The sequence below is a fragment of the Harpia harpyja genome, chromosome 21, assembly GCF_026419915.1.
Source record: "Harpia harpyja isolate bHarHar1 chromosome 21, bHarHar1 primary haplotype, whole genome shotgun sequence".
NCBI lineage: Eukaryota > Metazoa > Chordata > Aves > Accipitriformes > Accipitridae > Harpia > Harpia harpyja.
In genome coordinates this window covers 11,274,949-11,302,757 of record NC_068960.1, presented here as the reverse complement: position 1 = coordinate 11,302,757, position 27,809 = coordinate 11,274,949, and the positions used below count along the sequence as shown (strand labels likewise).

Genomic DNA, 27,809 nt, shown 5'->3' with positions numbered 1-27,809 from the left:
TGTAGTTTCTTAATACGCAGAAAACGCCGGCAACTACATTTCCCATCGCTTCCAGGGAGGTGGGCCAAGAGGGGCTCGCGCAAGGCATGATGGGCATCGTAGTTCCCGCGCCTCGACTCGGCCGTGCTGTGGGAGGAGGCGCCGGTGAGCTAAAAACTACTAAAATGGCGGCAGGGCAGGCTGTGGGGAGATGGTACGGGAGCTCCGGGAGGCCATACTGCGCTCGAGTCGGGGCGGTGGAGTACACGCGGAATCGCCGGAGCGAGTGCTGAGTCGGTGCCGCCGCCGGCTTCCCCCTTACCCCGGACGCTGGGAGACGCTTCGGGGCCGCAGAGGCTTGTGGGGCAGCCACAAAATGGAGGCGAACGGGAGCGGCAGCGGGAGCAGCAGCGACTCGGCTCCCGACTGCTGGGATCAGGCGGACATCGAGCCGGGCAGCGGCGCTGGCCCGGGGTCCGCCCCGCCGGCCGCGGAGGCCGAGGCCCAGCAGGAGCTGCTCGGGGCGGCCTTCAGCCGGCAGCTGAACGTCAACGCCAAGCCCTTCGTGCCCAACGTCCATGCCGCCGAGTTCGTGCCGTCCTTCCTGAGGGGGGGCCCGGCGCCCGGCCTGCCGCCACCCTCGCCCCCGCCCGGCCTGCCGCCGCCGCCGCCGCCCCACGGTAACTGCCGCGCTGGGACGGGGCTGCGCCGGCGGGTGGGCGCTGAGGGCGGAGGGATGGGGGCCATGTTGGAAGGGCGCGGGGCCGTGCCGTGGAGGGGCCCGGGGCGAGGGCTGTTGGGCCCCCCGCGGCGGAGGAGGGGAAGGGCCACGCGGGGCTGGAGCGCGGCGCGGAGGGCCTCCGGCGGGCGGGCGGGCGAGGGAGCCGGGCTGGGCTGGGAGGTGGCCGGCAGCCCGCGGCCGGGTGGGTCAGGCTGGCGGGGTGCGGGCGGGGCGCCTGGGCGGCAGCGCTGGAGGGGGGCGCCGAGAGTAATGCTGGGCCGGAGTGGGGTTGGGGGGGTTGGCAGGCAGAGAGGCCACCCGGCCCGGGGGTTGGGGCCCTGGGTCCTGACGGCAGGAGGGTCTCGTCAGCGAGGGGGGAGGGCAGGCGGGGATGGGGGTACCGCGGAGGGGGAGCCTTGCGCAGGAGAGGGGCTTGGGGGAAGGGGCGTAAGGCAGCCGAGTCTGGGCAGAGGAGCCATGGGGCATTGTAGAGGAGCTGGTTGCGGCGTCTGATGCAGCCCGGAGAGTTTGTGGGGGCCTTGGGAGGGGGTCCGCAGGCTGCTGTGGTACAGCTGGGGTGGTGGGGACTCTGCGGAGTGCGCTGCAGGAGGCCAAGCCGTGGTACCGGTGTTGTGGTCAAGGAGCAGCAGTAACTGGTGTGGTCTGGCAGTACGTGGATCCTGTGTGCGTTTCCCTGGTACCTTTGCTCGCAAAGGGTCGCCCATGACGAGAGGAAGCCACGCAGCTGTCTTCTTGCTAAAGCACTACAGAAGTTGTCGAAGATTTTGGTGGTAATAAATTCAGTGTTGCTGGGGAGAGTGGCACCGCTTCAGCCACCAGTGGTTCAGATGTATCTTAAATGTCTTTTTGAAGATTATATCAGTTAGTTATTTTTTTCTCATATAATGCTGATGAATGATTAGTAGGGAAGAGAGGTTTGTCCAGCTGGCCTCAGTCAATGGAGTGACTTGAAATTTACCCTGTTTTTAATTTCAAAGGATCTTTGTGTATGCAACCAATGTTTATACTAGATTTACTTTGCGTATGGGAAATTAAAGGAGAGCTACTTTTTAATTTCCAGCTCCAAACTGAAGGTCCTTCCAAACATCAGACGTGCTGGTTAACTTTGTGGTAGTATTTTAATGTCACTCAAGGAGTTTGAGACCTGATTGAGTGTGATAGTTTAACACCTTCCTATTTTTTTTCTATAATTTTCTGTATCCCTATTGGTACAAAATGAAACAAGCTAGTATTTCAGATATCGGTTCTAGTAATTTAATTTCACTAAAACAACTACTTGTTACGTTGTTTGTCATGATTTCCTGTTGATTGTGGCTTATTATTTATTGCATTCTGATTTAATATATTAGTCTTGCTTTCCCTAGTATCTAAAGTTATCAGATGTTAACAGCTAAAATCTATAACTTTCATATATGAGGCTTTAAAATTTTCATAACAGAACATTAACCCGTTTTTTGTGTTAGAGCAAATGTTAGATTATGTGTTCTCTACAGCTATTCAGCACTCCTGATTTTTATGAGAAATTGTAGCTTATGTGCTGTGCAGGCAGGCAATATGTAAGTGCATTAAAATGTACTTCCAAGAAGCCATGGGCAGTCTCTTGGATTCCATTTAGAATAAATGTATATGTTAAGGTTCACAAATGTAAAGGTAGAGTAGATAGCTTGAGGCCGTGCTGAACATGTGGTGCACCTTTGGATAATCTTCAGAATTGATTCCAGTGTGTTTTTCAGCCATTGCAACCTGAATCTAAGTCTTTTTTTAACTATGTAATCAATACTGCGACTGAAAACTTTCTTGGGGTTGTGAAGTTATTCTAATAACTTTGGTTTTTCTCCCTGGCTACTTTTGTAAGGTTTCTTCTAAGGTTTCCTATATTTAATTTTTTGTTGGTAGGATTTAAACTACATTTCCTCATCTGCTCACTACATTTATGTCTTCATGCTCTCCTTTTCTCCACTCTTTTGCTACTTCTGAGGCCTATGATGAGCTTTGTCTTTCCAGAGACTAGAGATTACTGAAAGCTTCCTGGTTATCTGGAGCGATCAGGATAGCTTTTCTTTCCATCTTAGTTGCCGAGTACATTTCTTACATCGTGCTATAATCTAACTGGTTTGAATTCACCTTGCTTCTATATCATCTTTAAGGTTTAGAATTTTGAGTTTCTATAATTAACCTGGATGTCCCTAAGATTAAGCAGACAAAAATCTGCAGTTAAAAAAAAAAACAAACCACAAAACAGTTTCTTTCTTAACTGGAATACTATACTTGTTACATACTTTTCCAGGTCTGATGTACTCGGTTATTGAAAGTAATTGACAGTCTTGTTCTTGCAGATGTTCGTATAAGGTGACGACTACTTTCCTAGCTAGAAGAACTAGGTGGAGCTTGCTCTGGAAATAAGTCAGAACAACATGTGATTAGACAATGGTGCTGAATAGGTTACTTTTCAGCAACCCAGTTTGCTTTTGCTCCCATAGGAAATTAGGTGTTCGTGACACTCATTCTTCATTACGTTGTGAGGAAAAAAATATTTCTATTTGTCATCTCTATTGAGGTGTGTACAAATACTGGTTTGTACTGGGAAAAGTCTAAATTAATCTTGATTCTTATGGAGAATCTAAACAGCTGTGTGTCAGTTTGAGGACTTAAGTGGCCTAAAGTTAAGTTCTAGTGACACTTTTCTTCTTGGAACTTCCTCTTGGTGAGGTTTTGTTCGAGTTATAATTCCTTAGTAAATCAAAGGATGTTGTAGGTCAAGATAAATGTGTAGTAGCAGCATGGCATAAGGAAAAATTCCACAGAACTGATCTCCATTGTGTGGCTGTAGTGTGCATAAAAGGAAACACTATTACACACTAACTTCATCTTTTTAGTAATTTGTATAAAACTCTTGTCACTTCTGTTTAGAGCACTGAAATAATGCTCACAGAAGCCATTTAGGGAACAAGATGTTAACTTTCTAAAATTGGGAAACTCCCGAGACCTGCATTCCAAGTAGTTTACTTTAAAACTTCTGTTTTATGTGTGCTTTCTTTTGATTGCAAATTGTATATTGGGGAGAATATCTGACTGATGTTTACCACTAATATAATTTTTGCTTGCAGATAGTTTCAGAATTAGTTTGGAATTAAATTATCATTTGATTATATGCAAAAAGCATGTTGTTTAAATTTTTGAACCTAAGGAACAGATTAAAAGCATTATGTCCTAAATGTTGTAGCTGCAAGGACTTGCTTTTATCAAATTGTGTCCAAGTCAAAAATGTTTGTGTAAAATCTCTCTCTTTTGGATTCTACCAGAAATGTGAAATAGAGACTTGGCGATTTTCTGTCTGCAACAGACATCGCAGTACCACAGTTCCTTCCAGTGAGCATGTCAAGTATGTCATGAACAAGTTGTGCTTCTAGGGAAGCTTACTGTACATAGCAGTTGCTGGACTAGCAAACTCAACTGAATTAAGGCAAGGTGTGATAGTCAATAAAATGACAGTGGATTGTGTTAGGGCCTCTAAACATTCTTAATCGCAACTGCACCTTGCAGCTTCACTCTTCTGTACCATCTATGACTTATTTTTGTACTATGGTTTATTAATTTTGGAAGTGTGTATGAGACGTAATTGCATTTGGATAGCTTTTTGTTTGTTTCTATATGAAGGCATGGTTTGGAGGTGTAAGGGAATAGTTAAAACTGCCTCACCCCCACCACCACCCCCATTAGTAAGATTTCTATTATCCAAGTTTTGTTTGGATCTCAGGTGTGAGAGAAGTGAAAAAATTCTGAAAATGCAGCATCAACCTGCATTCTTGTGGTTCAATTTTTGTCATAGTTCTTGAATATCCAACGGATTTTTGGTAAAATTGATCACAGCTCCCTTGTATGGGCTTTGCTGTATTTTATGTTAGTTTTTCTTCTTTTTAGACGTAATTTTTAAGTATGCACTGTTGACTTTGCTTGGAGCAGGAGACTGAACTAGATAACTTCCTGGGGTGCCTTCCAACATGAATTGTTCAATGATTTGAAGTATGCAGTGGTTATGGTAAGAAAAAAGTGTCACTGGTACAAAAGTAACAAGAACAAAAAGTGTGTGACACACATAGCAGCTAATATAAGGAAGATAGCATTTATCCTTTTGGTGGTATTGGTGCTACTGCTTCATTTAGTAGCTTTCCTGACCACTTCAAGTAAATTTCTGAACATACTTGTTAACGACTACATTTAGACAACTTGCACCTACAGTCTTGAGCCATGCAAATATCTGGCTTAAGATTCAGATTGCTTCACTCCCTCAATATCCTCACTCACCTGCAGTAGTTACTTTTGAAATAGTTACATTCAAGCAGCTGGACATCCTCAGCCTTTAGATGCTCTAAATAAATGGATATAACATCTATCTTTCTGGCTTTCCCTGCCCTCATTTTTCTTGACCTTGTAGCTAGTTGGGACATCCATATATTCCCCCCCACCCCACTAATCAGAAGCAAAAGGAGGAGTTTCAATATCTTCTGCTTCAGTTCTGAAGCCTATAATTTCCAGAGTAGGATGATGAGTTATCTGTATCATCGTGTTCCCCAAAACTGGTCATATCTTGTTTTATACCATTCTCTGTAGACTGTATTTTAAGGCTCTTCAACAATTCAGTCCTTGAGATTTCACTTTGCATATGAACTTGCTAAGAAAGTCTTGTCTAAAACTAGTAGTCTACCATTCAAGAAGCTATCATATTAAAGGATTACATGGTTTACTCGTATCAATATTTGAATAGTCATATGCTGATGATTTCCTCACAAGTAGGGTGTTGGTAATGCTACTGTTAACACTTCATAACTGTAAACTTGAACTGCTTACATGACAGCAAATCAGTGTTGTATTGTGAATGCCAGTATATGGTATAAATTCTTATTATAAAAAAAAAAAAATCTTTGAGTCACCACTTGATGATCTAGAGCAGTGTTCCTCTGTATCAGCTTCTCTAGACAGATGAGCTGCACAACCTCTTTTGAAACAGTCAGTGCACAGAAAGGCTGTGTGTCTTGGCACTGACTTTCCAGATGATCAGATATAATATTCCTGTATGATGCAGCCAAGGTGCCAATGTATTACACAGATGTCCTTTGTCTACATCTGAACTGTCCCCAGGAAGGTAGCCAGGATTGTGTTGCTCCTGTTAGAATAATTCATCACGCTTGTGGCCTTTGCATGACTCCAGTAAAAGACAGACCACTGGGAGCTGGCTGTGGACTAGAGATGAACTGTTCTAGAGTCTACATGCAGTCTGCTGACCATGTGTTTAGCACCTTGGTTTGGACTACTGATTTAATGTATTTGAAAGCATGATGTTATTTTAAAACTTGATTGCTCTATCAAAATGAACACAAAAATAATTTGGGATAATTCTTGAATTCTATCAGCAATCTGGTTTTACAATTCCACTTTCAGAATTTTGGGATTTCTCTCCTGTTTTGTGATGAGAGACATGCAAGCAAGAGAAGCAGCTGATTGTATGAAGCTAAGATAGAAATATGGAGGGTTGGGCTTTTTTTTTTTTATTATGAAGGAATAAAGCAGTAAAAATCAGTGAAATTTATGGCTGTGTTTTGAAGAGGTCTATATGAAAGTGACACTGATTGACTTTCAGTACAAAAGTTAGTTTAGGACAGGTGATGCGATATTAAAAATGTGTTCTCTAGAACAGTCTGAGACTTTATGTGTAAATTTTACTCTTATGTGTAAATGTTAAAATCCTGAGCTCAACCTGCTAAAAAATCCATGGGGTGCTTATGTTTGGTTTTGAGGTTGGGTTTTTTTTTTTTTTTGGTTGGTGGTTATTTTTTTTTTTTTTAGTTTCTATTCCTACTGGGTTATCAGAGATCTTTGTTAGAGAGTGGAATCCTTAACTGTTGTAGTACAGAGCTTGATTTCTTGACTATCTGTCTTGAAAATCAAGTTATCGACTCAGCACAAATACTTGGCCTTAAGGAAGAGGGTTTTTCATTATGTTCTCTGAAAATCCTCATAAGCTTTCATAGACTTAGTTGTGAAGAAGCATGTTGGTTTTAGATAAGATAAACTTAAGGTGTCCCCTCACTGGGGAAGGAAAAAGGTGGGTCTTGTACTAAGCTAACATGTAGTAAAATCCTGTGAATACAAAGCAAGTGCTAATTTTTTTGTGAATTTTACAGTCATGTCAAAACTATTAAAGCTGCTCTTACATTGGTGCATTTTAAAAATTGGGCTTACATCTCTGTGTCCACTGGTGAAGCTAGGTCACAGGCTATGAAGCAGGGCAGAGACAAGAAGAAAATCATTTTGGGTTTAAGTTAACTTTCAGAACAACTGCCTTAATTACAGCGAACTCCTGAAAACCTTTTTTTTTTGTGTGTATTTTAATATATTGAATATGAAATACTTTGTTTAGCTCTAGCACTTATTTGTGCTTAAAGTAGTTTCTTGTGGTTTTTTGTTAACTAAGAGTCTCTTGGGGGTTTTTTATTCTGATTCTCATGCTCTGTGTGATTGACTTGGACCTTTATTTTTTACTCTGGTGTAATTCCCTTCATGCTTTCGTTTAAAAAAAAGGGGGGGGGAATATCTGTTATGTAATTCATGAAAACTGTTGCGACCATATGGCTATAATGTAAATATGTACTGAACTCAGGTATTCAGATCACACATATGAAAAGGTGATGGGAATCCTAAGGTGGGTGTCATGCATTTCTTTACTCTTCAGCCTTCCGGGAATTCCTGTGAAGGAACTTGCCTGTGTTGGAGGAGCAACAACAAACTTACTCTACAGACCATCTCAGTTTTGTAAATAAGACACTTCCTTCAAACGGAATTTGCCTTTTCTCTCTCTCTCTCCTCTCTCTCCCCCCTCTCATGCAGTTTCATTAACCCCATAGTCTACCTCAGTTGCCAGGTACCAGTACTGTCTAGGTTCTTATCACTCCAGCAGCAAAGCAGGCTGGGAGCTGTGAGTGCTGCCAGGCATAGCAACAAATTGTGGCCTCATAAATTCTGTGAAGGCATTTGCATTGTGGCTCAGGTAAGTGCTGCTGAGGAGTTACTGGTTAAGCACTGAACAGTATCCACTTGTGTGGAGATGTCTCTCAGCTTATTCTGTGCATCTGGTAAATACTGCAGTTTACGTGAAGATTGAAGTTGTCATTACTGCTTAGCACTTGAGTTTGACTTGAGTGCTGTATTTTAACTGCAGTTGTTCTAATATTGATCCCCAGTTTACCAGCTATACCTGTTCTTGTTTCATTCTAATATAAATTTAATTATAAAGCAATTTTCTATTGTTTCTGTACAAGCATTCTAAACTGTTAATGCTGTGAAGTTCCTGGCTTATACTGTTTTAAAACAATATTTTCAGAGGTTGAGTTATAACTTTTAATTCGTTCTACCTGTGCAGCTTTGGTTATTGTACAACAAAGATGCAAGTACAAAACTTGATGTAATATGTAACAAACTCATCGGATATAGTAGAATGCCATGGGAATGAAATGGGCAGAGTGGATTCTTGCAGTATTTCTTTAGGACGTTAGCTGTATTTTAAAGAGACCAATCACCATGTTTTAAAAGTTGTGCAAATTTGGAGTCTTTATTGGGAGGATGCATAATCCTCCAGTGAATTTTAAATTAAAAAAAAAATCTATTTACCTTATTCAGACGAGACTCTGAATTACATAATGTTGTTGTCTGATGGTCTATCAGTAGATAAATACAGCATGTGTATCCATTTTTGCCTTTGGCATTGACAACAAAGGTATTCCAAAAAATGTCCTAGAGCTCTGATGTTGGAGAGGACTAAAGATAAACTGCTCACCTTGTGTAATACAGTGAATAAGGTTGCAACAACAGTTCTTGACTTATGGTTTGAGGAGAGATGGAGTATGGAGGATGCTATGTAAAATCAAATTGTTGTTTGTCACATGTAAATCCAAGAATTTGGAGCATTACTTGAAGATTTGGCATCATTTAAGACATGTTCTCACTTTAAAACCAGATTTCATACAAACTACATTTTGAATTTCTCTCATATGACAAGATTCCAATCGGAATGATTTTCACTGATGAGAATCTAAAATTTTCAAGCTGAACTTGAAATGCGTTACAGATTTTTCTAATTTGTGTTTAATTTGCTGTATGCAATGTTTTTACCAGTACACTATGTTAACAATAAATATTGTTAGTTACTTTCCTGACTTCCAGAAAACACAAAATTAAAAACTTTGCATATCTACTTCAATATTTTGCAGGGATCGGGGTAAGTTACAAGGACTACTTAAAACTTTTCTCAGTTTCCCTCATCTTTAAAGGTATTTTGTTACAATGACTGTCCTTATCTCATGGGCAAAATTGGCAAGGTTACTTCAGTTCACTGGATTTGCCCAAACATTTTGCCACAGGGACAGTGCAGAGTTTGGACTTCTTCTCATGTCTTAACCCACATTGAGTCCTAGGTAGTAAGCCTATCAACTAGATTCAGAATTGCCATCTCCTTTCTATGTGATCCAAAGATTCCCTGGGTGTTTCAGAACTGAAACTTAAAGGTGAAGTGTTTTTCCTTGAATTACTGAGATTGCCTTTCTGTCCTCTCTGCCATGGCACTAGTAGTGCTCTTCCACCCAGCTGATACATCGCTTCAGAGTGCTGATCCACCCAAAAGCTGGTAGGTTCTTTGCTAGTTCAATTTTTGGTCAGACCAGCTCCCTTTGTGGAGCTTCAGTAGTTATACATGCACTAAGGGCTGACATGAGAGAAGAGATGACAAAGAGCAAAATGTGGCAACCGAGCGGTCTAAGAAGCAGTAGGACTGCATCCTTCTTTTCAGGTGATTGTCTTAAAGACATAGTTCAGGCAATCTGTTCATTTTCACACAAATGATAAACCTCACCCTTTAAAGTCAGACTTTTCTCTTGTACATTTGTTTGCAATGTACCAGTGCCTGAAATAACCTGATGTAACCTGAAATTGTTTATCGGAAGTAAACAATTACTGAGGGGTGTTTATCTTTATCACTTAAAGCCTGTTCTTTTTGAAATTAAGATTATTTATTTTACTTTGTTTCTTTACAATGAATTTTTTTGGAGAGCGGTTTGTATTCCTTTTCTGCTCTGAAGGAACAGTGTATGTTTCATGTCATTCAGTGTCCTCTTTCAAAGCATGCCTGCCACTTGTGTACCAAAGTGACCAGAATTTAATAAGTGGCTGTGGTCATAACTTAATACCTGTTGCCCCTTGATTGTGTGGCATTAGTACTGTCTAGGATCCATACACAAACTGTCTTATTGATTCTCTTGTGTGCTAGACTCGTACAAAATTTAACAGATGGACCTGTTTAGGTTAACAATTCTGTATCTCCTCTCTGTTATTTGTGAAGAAACTTCTATTTTCCTGTCTGCATGCCTGTTGTATTACAGACCGGAAAGTAAAAACTGAGTTTGTTATGAATGCTGTTGATTGACAGTGTATTTCTAGTGAACTAAATAACTCTTCAACCACTTGTAGGCTTCTCTTTCAAGGCAAGTGCATAAATACTGTCATTTAATACGTTTTTCATTATGGATAAACTTCAGGAGTGAAATCAAAAGCTTGTTGAAATGATCTTGTAATGAAAGTATGTATGCATCCCAACCATAGTATCTTCTGAAATAGCCAACAGTCTTCTGATGTGTTACAAAAGGGTGGCTTTAGGTTCATATCTAGGTTATGTGCCACCTGCTTACCACACTCATAAATGGGCTGGTTTGAGTCTTTTCCAGCTCTCAAATGAGAGTAATATATCATTTCTTACAAGGAATCTCAAGGTATTCTATTCTTATGCTTTTACTGACTGTATTAAGTCATTCTCTTAAAGTTTTATTGCTGTGGTTTTGGGACCCTGGAGTGCGGATCATATGTGATATAACACAGGAGCGTAGGGAACAGTCTCCTCTTCTGTGTTGCTGTGCTCCCTCCACTGTTTTCCGCTGGTCACTGGGTGTTGTGCTATGACCCACATTCACCCTGCCTGTAAGCTTTGTCCTCTGGCCATCTTCCAGCTTTTGCAGCACTGCTCCAGTTTATAGAAGTCTGTAGCAAATACGCAAACAGCACGAAAGCAAAGAGGCTTAGAATCAGGTCCTTCTCTGTATGTTTTTGTTCTTTTGAGCGGATTTGTTTCATCTTTAGGTCCCATCATGCGTATAGAGCAAGTAATGCTGTAAGATCTGTGTTTTTATAATGACATTGAAGGAGAGATGGAGTACAGCTAAACAGAGGGTATGAATTTGGTATGTGGCTGAAAAATGTAAGATAATGAACTTGTTTCAAAGAATTACAAAGTTGAATTTATACCAAGAGAAAACTAAGTAGGTTGAGGTTTTAGGGATAATTATAGAACGCCTCTTGATCATGTGGAATAATGGCCTGAAATGTCAAGTGGTATAATTGTTAATTGGAACATATCACTCTTAGTAGCTTTAATAATTAGTTATACCTCAGCATATAGTTTAGTGGCATGGTTTAGTGCATGAGAAGATTGAGTGATCTATCCAGAAAATATACTTGTGGCTTTGATATGCACATGACTGCTGAGATTGCCCTCTGAGTAATGCGACTATATTATGATGTTTAAGAGGACTGGCAAACTTACCAGATGTATGAATGAGTTTGTCATCTTTTGATCCTGATAACTACAGAAGATCTTAAGAATTTATTCTTAATAGCTTGTTTCAATTTTCTACTCAATGCTTATGTGAAATTGAGGTGCAATAGCATTGTAGGTATGCCTGTAAAGTGAAGCTGGCAGAACCTTTCCATACAGTTGTGACACCACACACATTGTATTCTTTGGATACAATGAAACTGGCTTGAGATTTTTAAACACTGATTAGATACTAACATTTAAAATAGCCAGCATGCTCCAAAGGGATGGGCAGATAAAATACTACCTATAGAAAAATTGCTTCCTTTAAAACTTGATTTAAGTGTATCTTTCCATGGGGGGGGGGGGGGGGAACTGAACTTTTTAGACCTGGCGTATTATTTTCACAACTTCTGGGCAGTGTTCTTTAGAAATATTTGTGCTTGGCGGCTATACTTCATACTGTTTTCAGGGGGGAGGTGTTTTTTCTTAAGTACACGTCTTGCAATAAAATTGGGAGATGGTCTTTTATGCCTAAGTGTGGAAATTGGTTACATCAGTGCATTTTAAAAGTTAAAATTTTTCTCTGCAGGTGCACCTGTAGAAACTTCTCCAGAGGAGCAGACAGCCTCTTGTGAAGGTAATTGTTTTCATGTTCTGATGGTACATAACACAGCTCCATTAAACATGATGTAAAAAAAATTATTGCAAAGAATCTCCTTTTTAAAAATCTCTATGAACCTTTTCCAATTTTCATTCTCTTTACCCTCATACTACTGTTGTAATGCAGTGTGGTTATCCATGGTTATTTACAATTTTATAGCCAGTCGAGCAAGGCACATAAAGACCAAGTGGTTTATTGAAGGTCTTAAAGCTTGCATGAAACAGAATTTTTTTAAATTCAATCTGTATATTAAATAGCATTGACAAGTGCCCAAACATCTGAACTAGCCTTTTATTTATTTAGTCACTCCGTTTTTCTTTGTTCTTGATACTGTCATGGTAAATATGTGTCCTTACTGATTTTTTTCTTTTTTTTTTTTTTTTCCCTAGGTTCAAATGCTGCTGTTAACATGGAAATTTCAGAATCTGTTGGTAAGATGAGAATTGTTCCATTTCACTATGATAGTACTATAAAATACTACTATAGTGTTTTTGCTGAATCATTGCAAACAAAATTGAAGAATGCCTTATTGAGCCTTTACATTTTTGGTCCTTACTAACTTTTGTTGTGCCTTTATACTTAAGGTTAGGAAAGAGGTAATTGAACACTAGTATGCATTGACAGGTGCAATTGGATTACTTGGACATGACAAAGCATCAGTGCTTTATTAAAAATAATTTCATATTACAAAATAGTCCCATTAATATGTGTGAAATGGTGATTAACAAAAAATGTTAAAGTGATCAGTAATATGAGCAATCAGAACATGGAAATAGTATCTTTCTGCTTGTATTTGTATGGCTTTCGAGAGAACTTAAACCATTACCCCTCCTTTTCTTTCTAAACATATGGTGGCGTATGTCTCTGTGGATTCAAACCAGCATGATGGTCTGAGTGGATCTTCAGATTTGTTTTTTCCTTGTTAAATTGTTGCCTTGTTAAAACAGAAGTCTCTTAACCCCTGTGAATCATAGTTTTCTGATGTCAGCACACAACCTAGTTTGAAAGCTCCCGGTGATAATAATTTCAGAAACAAGCAGCAGTTGCCCATTTTTATATAGGAAGACATTAACAGACTGGATAGTTGAAGTCTTTTGATTGCATCTTTGAGGCAGGGGCTTTTCTCCGTAGTCATTGCTTTTAATTTCATTATCTATTTGAATATATCTAACTGGTTAATTTTTAGTGGAAAATGGAGAGACAGAAATGTCCCCGGAAGAGTCATGGGACCACAAAGAAGAAACAAGTGAAGCAGAGCTAGGAGGTGGTCCCGCAGGAGATGCAGGGCCTTCTGAAGAAAGCGCTCAGGAAATGATGGAAGAGGAGGAGGAAATACCAAAACCGAAATCTGTTGTAGCACCGCCAGGTGCTCCTAAAAAAGAGCATGTAAATGTAGTATTCATTGGGCACGTAGGTAAGTTGTAAGTGATTGTGAAGTAATTGGATCTTTGTGTTTTGTATTATCTAGAACTTGGGCGATTAGAAATTAATCCTGCTCTTTATAGGGATGTATGTATTCACTATGTCTTGAGGTTAATAGGAGCATTCATTCTGATGAAGCTACTCTGGAAAAATTAAAAAACTTAAAAGTCTTTCAGGGGTAGAGTGCCAAGGATAGAGTGCCTGTGTTCTCTTGGACACAACAGTGTCTGTGTTCATGATTTCTCAAGTACCTGCTCTGTTGAGGGCCTAAGTGACGTATCTGTGTTTATGATCCAAAGATCAAAATCAGAAAGCAGTGCTCCTTTCCTGCTTGCTTTATTTTCAAAGGGTTCTTACTAATTGTTATTAAATTCAAAAATTATTATTCAAAATATTAAAAATTGTAGAGCTATAAACAATAGATGAACATAATTCAAGGTTAAAAGAAGCATTTATAGCAAAATGTCCCAATTGAGTAGTTTCAACAAGCTTCAGAAAAATCTTAAGTGGTGTCAAAAGTACAGAAAAATTATTGAATCACAAGTTTTATAGTAAATTCTGTATTTTCATTTGTATAGTCTCTTATCACCTTAAAAGTACTGTAACTTAGTCCTCAGGTAAATTCAGAATGGAGTCACACAAAGTAAAGAGGCAGTGGGCAGAGGTACATCCTGATATTGAAGAGCAGCCTACAGAAGTTAGGTACAAGGGAGAAAGGAAGCAGGGAAGGGGCTTTTGCAAGAGCTTCCCACACTCTTAGCCCATGTTTTTGCTGGATCACTGCTTGTTGAGGGGTTTTTTGTTATGGATAATGCCAGGTTTATATGTATGAAAACAGAATTTTCAAAATTCAGTGTAATTGAATTGACAGTGAAATATTATGGAAACAAGGGAAGCTGAGAGATGCTTCAAAAAACTTAGATTACAATTAAAAATATATCTTTGGAAATAAATTAGATGACCTTGTTCATAATTGTTTTCTTCTTTTTCTAGGATTTTCTTTTAAATTGTGAATGACTTAATTTTTTTATTTTTTTTTAGATGCTGGCAAGTCAACTATTGGAGGACAAATAATGTAAGAAAACTCTTAAAATCTTTTGATTTGCTGTTCTTTCTTGTGAATTAAAAGTACATTAAGTAAAATGAGTAATATTTTCTTTATGGCTTAAATCAGCATAGATTAATATTTTTATAATAAAATGTTACTCTCCCTGTCAATTTAGTTACTTATTGTCTTTGGAATTTCTGAATTCCAGCAGATCGCATCTTATCCCTATAGGAGTTTCACTTACTTAATGGAAACAACTATGCAAAAGCATCCATTATTAAATTAAAAAACTGAATCCCTTTCTTAGAACATGATTCTGTTTCTTCGTCATTTTAAAATGCTATTTGAAACTGCTTTGTACCCTTTGTTAAACTTTGTCCTTTTTGTGAAGATTAAAAAAAAAATTAATATCCTTATTCCCTGGTGCTAACATTGTCAGGCATAATTTGATTTCAAAATGTGAAATTATAGTAGTTAATCTTTTAAGTCTATTTTAGAAACAGTATCTAGAGACTGCAATATTTTTGAGACAAAAGTAAATAAATGGAGCTAGATCTTGCAGTTTGTAAAAAAGCAAGAAACAGGAAGTGGTACATGAAGAAATAAATGCTATCCTGCTGATGCAAAGTATTTCTAGGTTTTTAAAATAATATTCTCATCAAAAGTGGGAGGTCTTTGTCTTGGCATCTTCATCTTGTTTTGTTTTGACCAAACTGGAATGTTGGAATTGTCATGCTACATTTAACCTTGTAGTTCATAGTGGAGCAAATTAGCATTTTATTATCTGATGTGTCTGAGTATTCTTGTACAAGGAGATGCCTATTCTGAACACTCCTACCGATGTGTTATGTTCCTAAAGCTTTTTGTGGTCTTTCATTTTTTTGCAGAATATCCCTTTGTTGTAAGATGGAGGGGGGAATTTGGTGCTTGTACCAACTTTGTCATTAACCCTTTATTTACTGTTATAATTAATTTTTCCTTATAAACTAAGTAGATTACTGTTATTAGAAAATCAGGTAGAAATATCTGAGGGAAAAATATTGAAGTTTTAATATAATAAAACTGTTCAATACTCGCTTCTTTCTGTAACTGAAAGATATCTTAAAAATATTAGTTTCTTTGTTCTAACTAAAAAGAATGAAACAAAAAATATTTTTCTTTACACTTCAGAAATGGGTGAGGTGGGGTGTGAAAAACTCTATCACGGTTTTTACTTAATTTTGAAATATTGGATTAGTCTCAGAAACGGACTTAACAGATGTAGTTTCTTTTCAAAACTTGCCTCTGCAGAACATTTTACAACTAAGGCTTAAAAAAAGACATTCTTCATATTTCAGCTGAAGTGGTGCTGGTGTACTTTTACATATCAGATAATGGTGTGGCTTTTTGTGGAGGAAAAAATTCCACTGCTGCTCACATCAGGCTGTTCCAGTTTTTCAAAATCTGTATTTTTATTTTCTAAAATAATCTGTAGGGATTGTATAAGTATTTAACTGTTTGGAACTATGTTTCTGCTTATGTAAAATTGCACTTTTTTTCCCATCCCCCCCCTTCTTAGGTATTTGACAGGAATGGTTGACAAAAGAACACTTGAAAAATATGAAAGAGAAGCTAAAGAAAAAAACAGAGAAACATGGTATGAACTTACTGAGGATAATAGCCTGCTTTTCTCTTTGCACCGTGATGAAAATGGGAAACTGTTTTTTAGTCTCTGTCCCTTTAGCGCTGGCTGCCTGCTGGAATGGGGTTTGAGTGTGGGGGGAGGAATCTCTTGTTTTCCTCCAATACTTCTTTAACTAAAACTGTACGAAACAGTGCGATTCACATTGGAACAGGTTTTGCTGCTCTGATGCTTTGGTAAACCTAGCTGGTAGAAAGGAATACAAGGCAACCACTTTTCTCAGGCAGCTCTTGGGGTCATTCTATCTGTACATCTTTCACCTGTAAACAGCAGAGAGGTATCCAAGGGACAGAGATTAAAGCTGTCAGTTTGGCAGACAAGAGGAGAGAGTGGGTGAATAGTTTTGGCTGTCACCTTATATTTCATTTTTATATGAATAAAGATAGAGTCCACAGTTGTTAAGTTTCCTCCAGGCAAGATGATGCTGCTGTCATGTATGGATATTTTTCAGGCTTCTTGTTTGTTTTGGGTTTTGTTGTGGTCTTTTGTTTGTTTGGGGGGGGGGGGGGGTGGCTGGTGTATGTGTGCATATATATACAGCACATATAGCAGCCTGCTTTCTCCTTCAAACAACTGCAAAATTGATTTTGGAAGCTTTCCATTTTTGGCTGTGGTGGAGGAAAATGGGGGTTCAAAGGGCTTGGGGAAAAAAAGCAGCTAAAGACTTCCTTAGGGGTAGAGCAGCAATGGAGCACTCAGGGGGTGGGCATTGACCTGAACTAATTGTATTATGTGAGAGAAAGGCGGGACAGAAAGAGTGACACACGTTCTTTTTATCAAGCAAGCATCATCCCCCTGTTGGGAGTTGACCATAGTAATAAATCTTTCAGGACCTTCCTCAAAAACCCTGGACAGCTTGTAAAACAGATTTCCTCTTCCCCCCTCCTCTTTTAGAGAGTGAGTTGCAGGAAGTGCCTCCTTGAGTGCTATTTTTACTCTTTTAAATATGTCATGGTACACAGCAGAAAGTATGATGTACCTCTGTGTCATTATCAAAGATCTTGTTAGCTTGCTTCTTATGTTGAGAGTCTTGAAATTTGAGCGGTTTTAGTTTGTGATTCAGAAGATTCTATGCTGTAGTGCAGAGCTGACATTTCAGTCAGAAATGCATCTTTCCCTAAAAAAGGCTGTGTGCAAAAATGACTTCCCATCCAGCTACCAGGCATAAATTCCTGCTTGACTCTTGTTAGCTGAGTAAAACCTGACCTTTGGCTTGGCTGAAATCTTCCAGAAACACAGGCCATGGTGAAGATTGACACATAGGAACATGCATACTAGTACGAACCAAAAGCCATCTAGCATGCTATCTAGACCTCTATCAGTGACAAACAGGTACTGCCTAGGGAAGACTGTGATTATATATCCATAATTCCCAATGTGTAGTGCTTTCTCTGACTGAAGAACCTCTTGAGCTGGAAAGGACATCTTTGTATTTAATAGTCCCTGACACTCCCTCCCTCATCACTGGTCAGCTGAGTTAGCAGTGTCTCTTCAGACATTATCCAGTCAATACAAAAGACTAGCTAAAGATCTTTATAAGCTGCTGTTAACAGTGAAAAATACTGGTATGTTAAGCCAGTTCCATTTAGTTATTACTACTTTTCTTCTCCTTACGGAGGGTATTTTTTTCTCTCTCCTTTTTATTCACCAATTTTCACAAAACCTGAAGGAGCTAAATAATCTTTTTTTCAAACTTCAGTTCATCTGTTTAACTTAAATCTAACTTGTTTGTCAATGGCCAATGGGATAAAATATGACTGGGAGGGGACAAGAGTTGATATGATCGAAGTATTGCAGATAGGGTGAATAAAGGTGGTGTCTATTTCATACCCAACTTCTGTTTAATATGTGCAAATAAATAAGAACTAATAATAATGATTCTCATAATATGAATATGTGCAAATCAGAAGTAATTTTTTATTTATGCTGAGAAAGAGGAATTGTTTTGTAATTGATCCAGAGGTGTTTTTCAAACTGAGGCAAAGCTTAAAGTATTTGAGCTTAGATCATACCTGTGTAACTTGATAATTGAAAATCGTTTTATAGAATTGCATCTTAGCAATGTAAGGGAGAGCTAGCACTGGGCACTACAGCCAATGGTATATATACAAAACATTTAATGGAAAGTCACTGTTGGTCTTGGAAATGCTTAAGTTCAGTAATGCTGAGGTGGTTAGAATAGTTGAGCAGAAAAAAAAGACATTTTATGATGAACAAATCTTACATAAATTTAGTAAAAAATACAAAAATAGAATATTTGGGTTGGTGTGGTTTTGTTTTTGGTTTTTTTAGGTACCTTTCATGGGCCTTAGACACAAACCAAGAAGAACGAGACAAAGGTAAAACAGTAGAAGTGGGTCGTGCCTATTTTGAAACTGAGAAGAAACACTTCACTATTCTAGATGCTCCTGGACATAAGAGCTTTGTTCCAAATATGATTGGTGGGGCTTCTCAAGCTGATCTTGCTGTGCTGGTAAGGACAAATCAGATTCTTTTATTTTGAATATATTCTGGAGTTAAGCTTTTCTTCTTTATTTTTTGTTAGCTTGTTAAGTCTACCAAGTTGAGTGGGTTTTGGAGTAACTTAAAACAGCTTCATAAAATTGTCCACAGGTGTTGTGATTTTTATATATGTCGGTGCAGAAACTAACAGGTAATATTGAGGAGATATACCAGTGCATTTTGAAAGCTTTTACCAGTTTTGACTACCCAAAGTTATTTTTTAATAAGGCAGTATTACCCATTGTTGATTGTTCTCTTGAGAGAATTGTAGAACTTCTATTAAAATGTGTATTTTTAATTAGGTTATTTCTGCAAGAAAAGGAGAGTTTGAAACTGGATTTGAGAAAGGTGGACAAACAAGAGAACATGCCATGTTAGCAAAAACAGCAGGTGTAAAACATTTAATAGTTCTTATTAATAAGATGGATGATCCAACTGTAAACTGGAGTAATGAAAGGTGAGTTTAATATTTTTTTAAAAAATTCATCTTTATTAAAAGATACTGAAATCAAGTAATTCCTAAGTAAAGTAATTTTTTGCTTCCCATTGTTGCTGAAAGAATGCTACACTGGTGGACTAAAGACAGAGGTTATCAAAATTGCGGGGAAAAACAGAAGCATAGTGTGTAGCACAGTGCCTCTCAACTAAGCTTGAAGTTCTACACTACTTTAAAACATTCCCTTTCAACTGTTTGGATCCATGCAGCCATATCTAACAAATCCATGCATTCTAACATAGTTTAATTGTTGACTTGGAAACTTTACACTGAACCTAAAAGGAAGTGACTCTGTTTTCAGTAGTTTAGTTTGCCAGATTCTTGATTGCTTGGCCATGTTTCTGCTAAACTTGTAGCTTAGATTTGGTGAGAACAGCTTTATCCTGTTCACCTTATGTGTCCACCATGTATTATTTGGAGTTGTTCTTTTATGATAAGCTGAATTGAATAAGCAAATAATACATTAAATCTGGTTCATGATTACAGTCTGAGAAGTGGGGAGGGAGGGAATCTTGTGATGATACAGGCCAGGTAAAAATAACTAGAAAGTCAATATGTAATATGTAAATAACTAATAAAAAGGATTAAGGGGGCGGGGGGTCTGCCCTAATGCTGAAATGTTACTAAAGGGTTTTAATTTTACTATGTGTCGAAACATGGGTCTTTTTATGGCTTCTGTCACATCTTTCTTCTCACCCCTTCAAGATGGGTGCTAAAAAGTATAACTTAGTCCTTCCCTAGAGATACTTGTGTAATGATGGGATACAGTTTTCTTCTACAGTGTAATACGAAGAGTTGTCAGAGAACTTGCTCTGCTGTCGAGAATTGGGAAAGTTTTTGTGGAAAGCTATGAGGGACTATGCAACCTTAGAACATTAGCCTAGTTTACTAAGAGAATAAGGCATGCCCAGTTGTGCTGTCTTTGTCCTGCCCCAACCTTCTGACATTATTGAATTCAGCTGAAACTGAATGAGGGGAAGTAAAGTAATAGAAATAAGTAGCATTAAGTCTTAGGAGATTATGTAGGAGGTTGGAGGAGACCAAGCCACTACTAAAGTGAAAGCCTGCAGCATGACCTCAGTAGCTGTCTGCTTGGTCTCTCTTGCTATCTTGGCCTGGATCTTTTGCTTAAAAGCAGATACAGCATATGCTGCTGCTTGCCCAGCCCAGTAATGGAGGTATATGGATAAAACTGATTATGCTTTATGGAGCAGAGGAAGGAGGGGGAATAGACAATACCAAGTTGTGCTGGAAGATTGGGGAAAAGATGTAAACAGGCCACTAAGCTTTATTAGGTTTGCTTGCTGCTCACAGAATAACTTAACTGATGAAAATTAAATGTCTGTGGTTTTTGTTGAAAGCACAAGTATTATGTCATGCTGGAATAATTGAAACTTATCTTGATCTGCTTGTCATTTGAATAGATACGAGGAATGTAAAGAGAAACTGGTGCCATTTTTGAAGAAAGTTGGCTTCAATCCCAAAAAGGATATTCATTTCATGCCCTGCTCAGGACTGACTGGAGCAAACCTTAAAGAACAGTCAGAATTCTGTCCTTGGTATATGTATGTATCTTAAATTGAACAACTTGGGTATTTGCTATATTTCAATAAAAGTAAATGCTACAGTGAAGCTAGGAAGAAGTATAGCATAGTATATTGCAGCTGTGTTCTAAAGTGCTTGAGGAAATACGATCAGGGCAACAAGAACACAGCCACACAATGAGCCAAATAAAAGCCTTTGCTAACTGCAGAAGATTAAAGTTAGCAGACTCTGTAATAGTATTAGCAATATTCTTTGTGAGTTTGGGTGCCATATTAGCCCTTGAATTTCCCAGTGATGCTGCAGTTGACATGTTGCTAGAATGAGTAAGTGATGTGAACAGTTTAGTGACAAGCCATGTGTCTCACTGGATGTCATGTTCTCCAATACTGTTCGTGGCAGTTAAAACATAGTAATGAAAATCCTGTTTGGACCTAGCTTATATTTTTGTATTTCTGAAACATATTACACATCTAGCAAGATTCTCAAAGGAATAATTAATTTGTGTAAAATATGCCTGGAACATAACTTTAAAAACTCCATGCACTTCCTGGGTATTAACATGTTAGCTAGGGTAAAGTGGACACTAATGATGGGATGTTATGATAGATTTAACTTAGGGGTCACTGTTCTTAATGATGACAGAATGAAAATCATTCCTTTTGTTGGACTGCATTTATCCATTCTTTAAAAAGAGTAATTTTTAAATAGAAGGGTGCTCATGAAATTGAAACAAATGCCTTCTGCTCTTTTAGTGGATTACCGTTTATTCCATACCTGGATAATTTGCCAAACTTCAACCGTTCAGTTGATGGACCAATCAGGCTGCCAATTGTGGATAAATATAAGGTACAAATTAAAATAATAGGATTGAAAGTATAAATGGACTGTTTCAGAAAGCAGTAAAAGGGCTGTTTACTGTATTTTTAGAGGGTATCTTTTTTTTTCTTTGATATGTCTACATTTCCAACTGTAGAATAGAGGTGGAGAGGGGAAGTAAATAATTTTGGCATTATATGAGACTCTTAAAATCTGTAATCTTTCATGAGAACAGTTTCTAAAACATTAAGTATAGCAGTGCTAAATAACTTCATAGGGTTAAGTAATCATACTTAGAGTTAAATCATAAATAGAGCAGAATTTTTAGAAAAATGTTTTCAATTTTTATGTAATAACTTCTTTTTGTGAAGGATATGGGCACTGTGGTCCTTGGGAAGCTGGAGTCGGGCTCTATTTGCAAAGGACAACAGCTTGTGATGATGCCAAACAAGGTATGGTAAGGTTTAGATATTAAAAAATGTTACTACCCTAAAAAGGAGCTTGATTCTTAAAGATATTCATTACTTTAAATCAGAAAATTTTCTGTTGCTCAGTTGAACACAACTAGGCTTTCATGTTTCCCTAGCATTCAAAACTCAGGTTGTCTCTCCTTAGTAAACTCAATTGCTGGGTATCATAGTTTATTTGAACTTTGCATTTGTCCAGTTGGCCCACAAAACCTTTTTCCTGCTGTGGGTTAATATTGCTCAAAACTTACCTTCTTTTTTCCACCTTTTTTTTTTTTCTTTCTTTTCCCTTCCCCAAAGGGAAATAGGAAAAAAAAATTTAAAGGATGCAGACAGTACACAGTGTGTTCCAATGAAAGACCCAAAGTTTGCTTTAGTTAAGAATAGGTTGGTTGTGCAGGTAGGTAGCTGTTCCATAATGCAAGATCACTATTTGGAATCATTGTGCTGCCCTGAAGAATGTGAAAATATAAAAAATCAAGGATGTGAAAACATAGTTGGGGAGAGGCGGTGGATGAGAATAGTGTATTCAACTAATGGTGTTGTTTCCATTGGTTTCTCACCTAGTCATGTCATCTTGATTTAAGCTGACACACTTTTTCCAATTCTGTAGGCTGAGGTAGTTTGCTAGAAAATGTCTCAATACTCAAATGTACAATAAATCTACAGCTTATATGAAAGTTGGTATTTCCTAATCAAAATATGTTAGTTAGATTGAATTCCATGTTACCTTTCTCAAGAGCTGCTGAAAGTTGAAACTAAACTTAGTTTGAGATTACGCTTTTCAGTTTTTAAGGTAATTTAACAGACAGTGGCTTTTTATATAACTGCTTGACACGCATCTGACACCCATGTTATTTTGGGGTTGACTAGGAGAAATTAATAAACTGTAAATGGCTTTACCTAAACTGTTACAGAATTTGTATTCAGTAAATAGTGCTTTTGATTACACACTTTTTTTTTTATTACTTTATCAACTCATAAGGATTGAACTAAAACTTCAGGAAGTCAGAACAATAGGCGTCTTTGTGAAACTACTCCTTTTTTAACTTCTCTGCCTTTCCAATATGTATTTTCTGTTGGTATCTAGTACTGTGTAAAGATACAAGAATCAGAAGAGAGGTTACAACATATAGGAACATTAGGAAATACATTTTGGTGTTTGCTTGGAGAGCGTTCATTAATATACATTTGGTACGTTTATCATCTTCTCCAGGAAATCTTGTAGAATTTTGGGATTCTAGGATTTCCTGGATTATGTTAATATTCAGACTGTTATATTTTGAATGTAACAAGTCTATACAACAATATGGCTTTTGCATTCTTCTTAGATAATATGCATTCATTGTATCTCTCATATCTTTATAAGTTTTAAACTCATTTCACTTTGAGAAATAATGGATATTTTTTAAATTTGCTTTCCATTGAATATATACTACAGAATTATATTAGAATACATTTGATTAAATAATCTATTTTAAACATTAGTAATTCGTCATTCAAATATTTTAAATGTTCTGAAGCTTGCAGAACTGAATATAATTAATTTAAACTGTAACGGAATTATTTATTGAAATCCTGTTGTATTAAAATGATTTTGTACCAGACTAAAATATTCACAATAGAAAACTGCATTTTTGCTTTCTTTAAGCACAATGTGGAAGTTCTTGGAATCCTTTCTGATGATGTAGAAACTGATTCAGTAGCCCCAGGTGAAAATCTAAAGATCAGACTGAAGGGAATTGAAGAGGAAGAGATCCTTCCAGGATTTATTCTCTGTGATCCCAACAACCTGTGTCATTCTGGACGCACGTTTGATGCCCAGGTAGAATAACTAGCATTTAATTGCTGTATAGATGGGTAAAAAGCATTAAAATATTTTGCTTGTGTTTCACCAAATCTAAACTTTAGTAGTTTGAAGTTTCAGTTCAGATTTCTTATCCTATCATATCTCTAAATTGACAATAACATATATACCTAACACTCTGACATCATCAATTTGAGTTTTTTAAAATATCATTTCTTTTGAATGTAACTTCTCAATGAGGCTTTAGATACCTATAATTGTGAAAGCAAGATCTTGTCAGGCCAATTCTTCAATTTTATACTTTCATATTGTAAACAACTTGATCGCTTAAAATTTTGTTTCTTTCACAAAAATTTGTTGTGTGTTTATTGTTCAACTATACATTTTAATATAGTTCTGTATTGGTTATTCTCTGCTCTTTCATAATTGAAACGAGGAAAAATTCATTTATTTTTAATTGTTTTACAGATAGTGATAATTGAGCACAAATCCATTATCTGCCCAGGTTATAATGCTGTGCTGCACATCCACACCTGTATTGAAGAAGTTGAGATAACAGTAAGTGTCCTTTTAAGTTGCGATGTGAATATAGTCACACACACACACACACACACTTGTGCTTGTTGGGGTGAGAAGTTCTGTCGTGACATACATCTGTAGAGCAACTAATGCAACAAAGCTCCAGCCTTGAATGGAATCTTTAGTCAGTACCATAACCAAAAATGTCTGTAACTGTTAGCATAAGCCTTCCGAAAAGTGTGGTAAGTCATGATTGACTCTCTTATGCAGTAAATCTTAGAAGGTTTTTTTTAATTTATTTTTAAGTATTTTCTGTCTTAGACCACTTCAGTTTTGTTTGTAAAGAAAAAATAATACTTACTTTAGCACTCACAGCTATTATTTTTTTTCTTATACAGGCCTTAATCTGCTTGGTAGACAAAAAAACAGGAGAAAAAAGTAAGACACGGCCCCGTTTTGTGAAACAAGATCAAGTATGCATTGCCCGTTTAAGGACAGCAGGAACTATCTGCCTTGAGACATTCAAAGATTTCCCTCAGATGGGTCGCTTTACCTTAAGAGATGAGGGTAAGACTGCTTGATCGACAGTTATTAACTGCTGCAAAAATACAGTTATTTGAAATAGGAGATCGTGCATGGCAATGAGGTATGAAAAAGCTGGTATCTAATGGAAATCACTGTCTGGGTAACAGTGGAAAAGTAAATCTAAGAAAATTGTTGTTGTTGTGCAGAGTTCTCACTAGTAAAAAAGAGTGTGTTTTATTTTAGAGGAATAATGTACAAAAATGTGCACTGTGAAACAAAAGGTTGAATTTGAAAAATTACCAGCACTTTTTCTTAATGCATCCTGGAATGTCTACCTACAATATGAATACCATAGTTTCTCTATTTAAAGTTAGAAAAGATAAGGGTAGTTGTATGTTGGGCTTTAACTCATGCTCACCCTGGTAAAACTCATAGATTTGTGGGACGTATTTAAAATAAATTATCTTTAAAAGCAGTAAACAGATCTGGTAGAACGATTCTGCCTTGCCTTCTCCTTAGATGACTATAGAGCAGGCTTTCCGCAATCCACATTGTATTCTTTACTGTGAGAATAGCAGTTTTACCATTTTTAAGATTTTATTGTGCTTTTAAAATACACTGGTGCTTTCATTCTACAATACAACAATTTATTCTCTGTATTATTTCTAATACGCTGGAGAGCCTGTATTTTTGGGGAAAGTTTTCATGTTCTTGGAGCCTTACGCATTCTTTTCAAAGTATATGTAACTCTACTGTTTGTCTCCTTGGTTTAGGTAAGACCATTGCAATTGGAAAAGTTCTGAAACTGGTTCCAGAGAAGGACTAAGCATTTTTCTCAATGACCCCCGCACAATACTGTGAGGAAAATCGACTCTGCAAAAGCCTACTTCACACCGCCTTCTTATTTTCTGCCCATTGATAAACTTCTCCCCATATTTTGCAAAGACAAATTTCACAGCAAAGGTCCACATTATGTCAGCTTTCTCATATTGAGAGCTCTGCTATGCCACTGTTGAATTTTCCCAAAAAGAATTTTTTTTTCTCCCAAATTCTGCTTCCTTGGAAAGATTCGGCAATAGCTTTGTAAGTGATGTGGACATAATTGCCTATAATTATGAAAATCTAAAGGATTTTTAATGTTTAATTTCCCCCAGCATATATATTAAGACCTCTTTTTCCAGGCAGATCATTCAGAGTGTGCGAGTGTGTGTGCACATGTTACAAAGATGACTACCATGTTAATAAACTATTCAATTTGAAATCTTTTTCGGTATTTGAATTGCTTTTGAATAATGTTTTTTATCCAGATGTAACACAGTTGCATTAGCTTTTTAACTTTCCAGTAACCTGGATATTTGGTTACTTGGACTTTTCTAAACTCCTCAGCCTCCCCACACACACAGTTTTAAATGAGGCAATTGGGCACTCAACCAAGTTTGTATTAAAATAATTAAGTTTGCCCCTTCCCTTTGTTGAATGCATTCTTAAAATTAAAAAACATTCATGCAAATGTGGCACCTTCATTAGCTTTACATTTGTTAATATCTTCAGCAAATCTAGGTTGACTTAACATCATTACTAGACACAGTAAGTCAATTTTGAAGGCTAGAACTACATATTGTGTCTTTATAAAAATTCAGCATTATTAAATTTTTAACTGCAGAAAATGCTAGCCACCAGTAAATCAGTGAAACTTGCAAAAATAAGAGAATTTGTGGCAATAGTGCCTATTAGTATTTATAAGAGCTGCATTTTGTGGGAGAACTGGGCTAATTAAAAAGTGCCAGTTATATAAATTACTCAGTTCACCCTGTCTTTAAATTAGAGGGCTGGATAATCCTTGCTGTTTTAAAGATCAGTCTGAACTGAGAGGGAGAAAACTATTTAAATCCCTAGGAGTTTGCACATACGGAAATATGGGAGGGTCAGAATCAAGCACAGTCTGTAAATTTTTGCATATCAAAAAGCAATGTAAGCTTATGAGGACCAGTGAAGTTTTTCTTGAGAAATTAAAGCAAAACTGGTTCAAAATAAAGCTTACTCAGTACAACTTGAAGGAGCTGCATAATAAAACCCTATTTAGCTGCACTTTGAAAGTGGACTGTCTACAATTGCTATCCTGATTCTAACAATTAGGATGAAGGCTAATGGATTTTTTTTATTTCCCAGAGTACTAGTAGTTAGGTATTAAAAGGTATCTTCAGAGCTTCTTCAGAATGTCTTAAACTAAACATTTTCAGTTGTACAATTGTGGTGAGCCCATCTCCTCCCCCAAAAGTTTACAGTCTAGTGACTGTATCTGAATTCACAGATAACTCAAAACTGAAACAGATTTAACCTTTTTGGGTTTTGGTTTTTTTTTTTTTTGGTTTTGTTTGTTTCTTTGTAACTGTGGAACTCCCATTCATTTCACTTACAGCTACATTGTATGGACAGAAGAAGTTATTGTCCTTCAGTTTCATATGACTACACTTGTAGCTACCGTAATGCATGGAATTTAAATAAATTTTATTATGTCTGCAAATCTCTGGGCTTTTATTTTTTTGGTAAATCAGAGTTTAAAAGTAACTTTTTTTTCCTACCAAGTGAACAAAACCCACAGTTCCTTGGATCTTAAACGAAGAAATTAAAAGCCAAGGAAACTTACTGTCTTGTTCATATTCTGGATTGACTTAAGATTTCCACCTATCTGGCTGCTTTCTTGAAGTAAGCTCATGGATTTGAAATTTGCAAAGACCATTATTGGAGAATACTTACAGTTAGATTCCTAAATTGTTAGAACTTTTAAAACTTTTTTTTTAAAGCATTGAAATGCATCTCAAGTCTGCATGATGCTCCAGTAGAATTTTTCTACTTTTGAGCAAAGTTAATGAGGGATTCTAAAACTTCATTATTTTGAGGCTGGACTGAGTATTTATTATTAAACTGAAAAATCATCTGGTGGGTTGCAATACCAGTAGATA

The 27,809-nt window shown here is 37.5% G+C and overlaps 1 protein-coding gene across 2 annotated transcripts; it reads left to right on the top strand.

The window, feature by feature from the left end:
- Window positions 1-201: 201 nt before the first annotated feature.
- GSPT1 (G1 to S phase transition 1) lies at window positions 202-27,370 on the top strand. Of its 2 annotated transcripts, XM_052772703.1 has the most exons (16): window positions 202-615; window positions 646-659; window positions 11,947-11,994; window positions 12,408-12,449; window positions 13,205-13,432; window positions 14,482-14,515; window positions 16,047-16,124; window positions 18,462-18,642; window positions 18,974-19,128; window positions 20,592-20,732; window positions 21,465-21,558; window positions 21,900-21,980; window positions 23,647-23,820; window positions 24,271-24,360; window positions 24,720-24,888; window positions 25,620-27,370. In XM_052772703.1, the coding sequence occupies exons 1-16, from the start codon at window positions 356-358 to the stop codon at window positions 25,670-25,672; spliced, it is 1,842 nt and encodes a 613-aa protein (XP_052628663.1). In that variant the 5' UTR covers window positions 202-355; the 3' UTR covers window positions 25,673-27,370. The 2 variants fall into 2 exon arrangements, with proteins under 2 accessions (XP_052628663.1, XP_052628662.1); XM_052772702.1 differs by having other exon boundaries at window positions 202-659.
- Window positions 27,371-27,809: the final 439 nt, after the last annotated feature.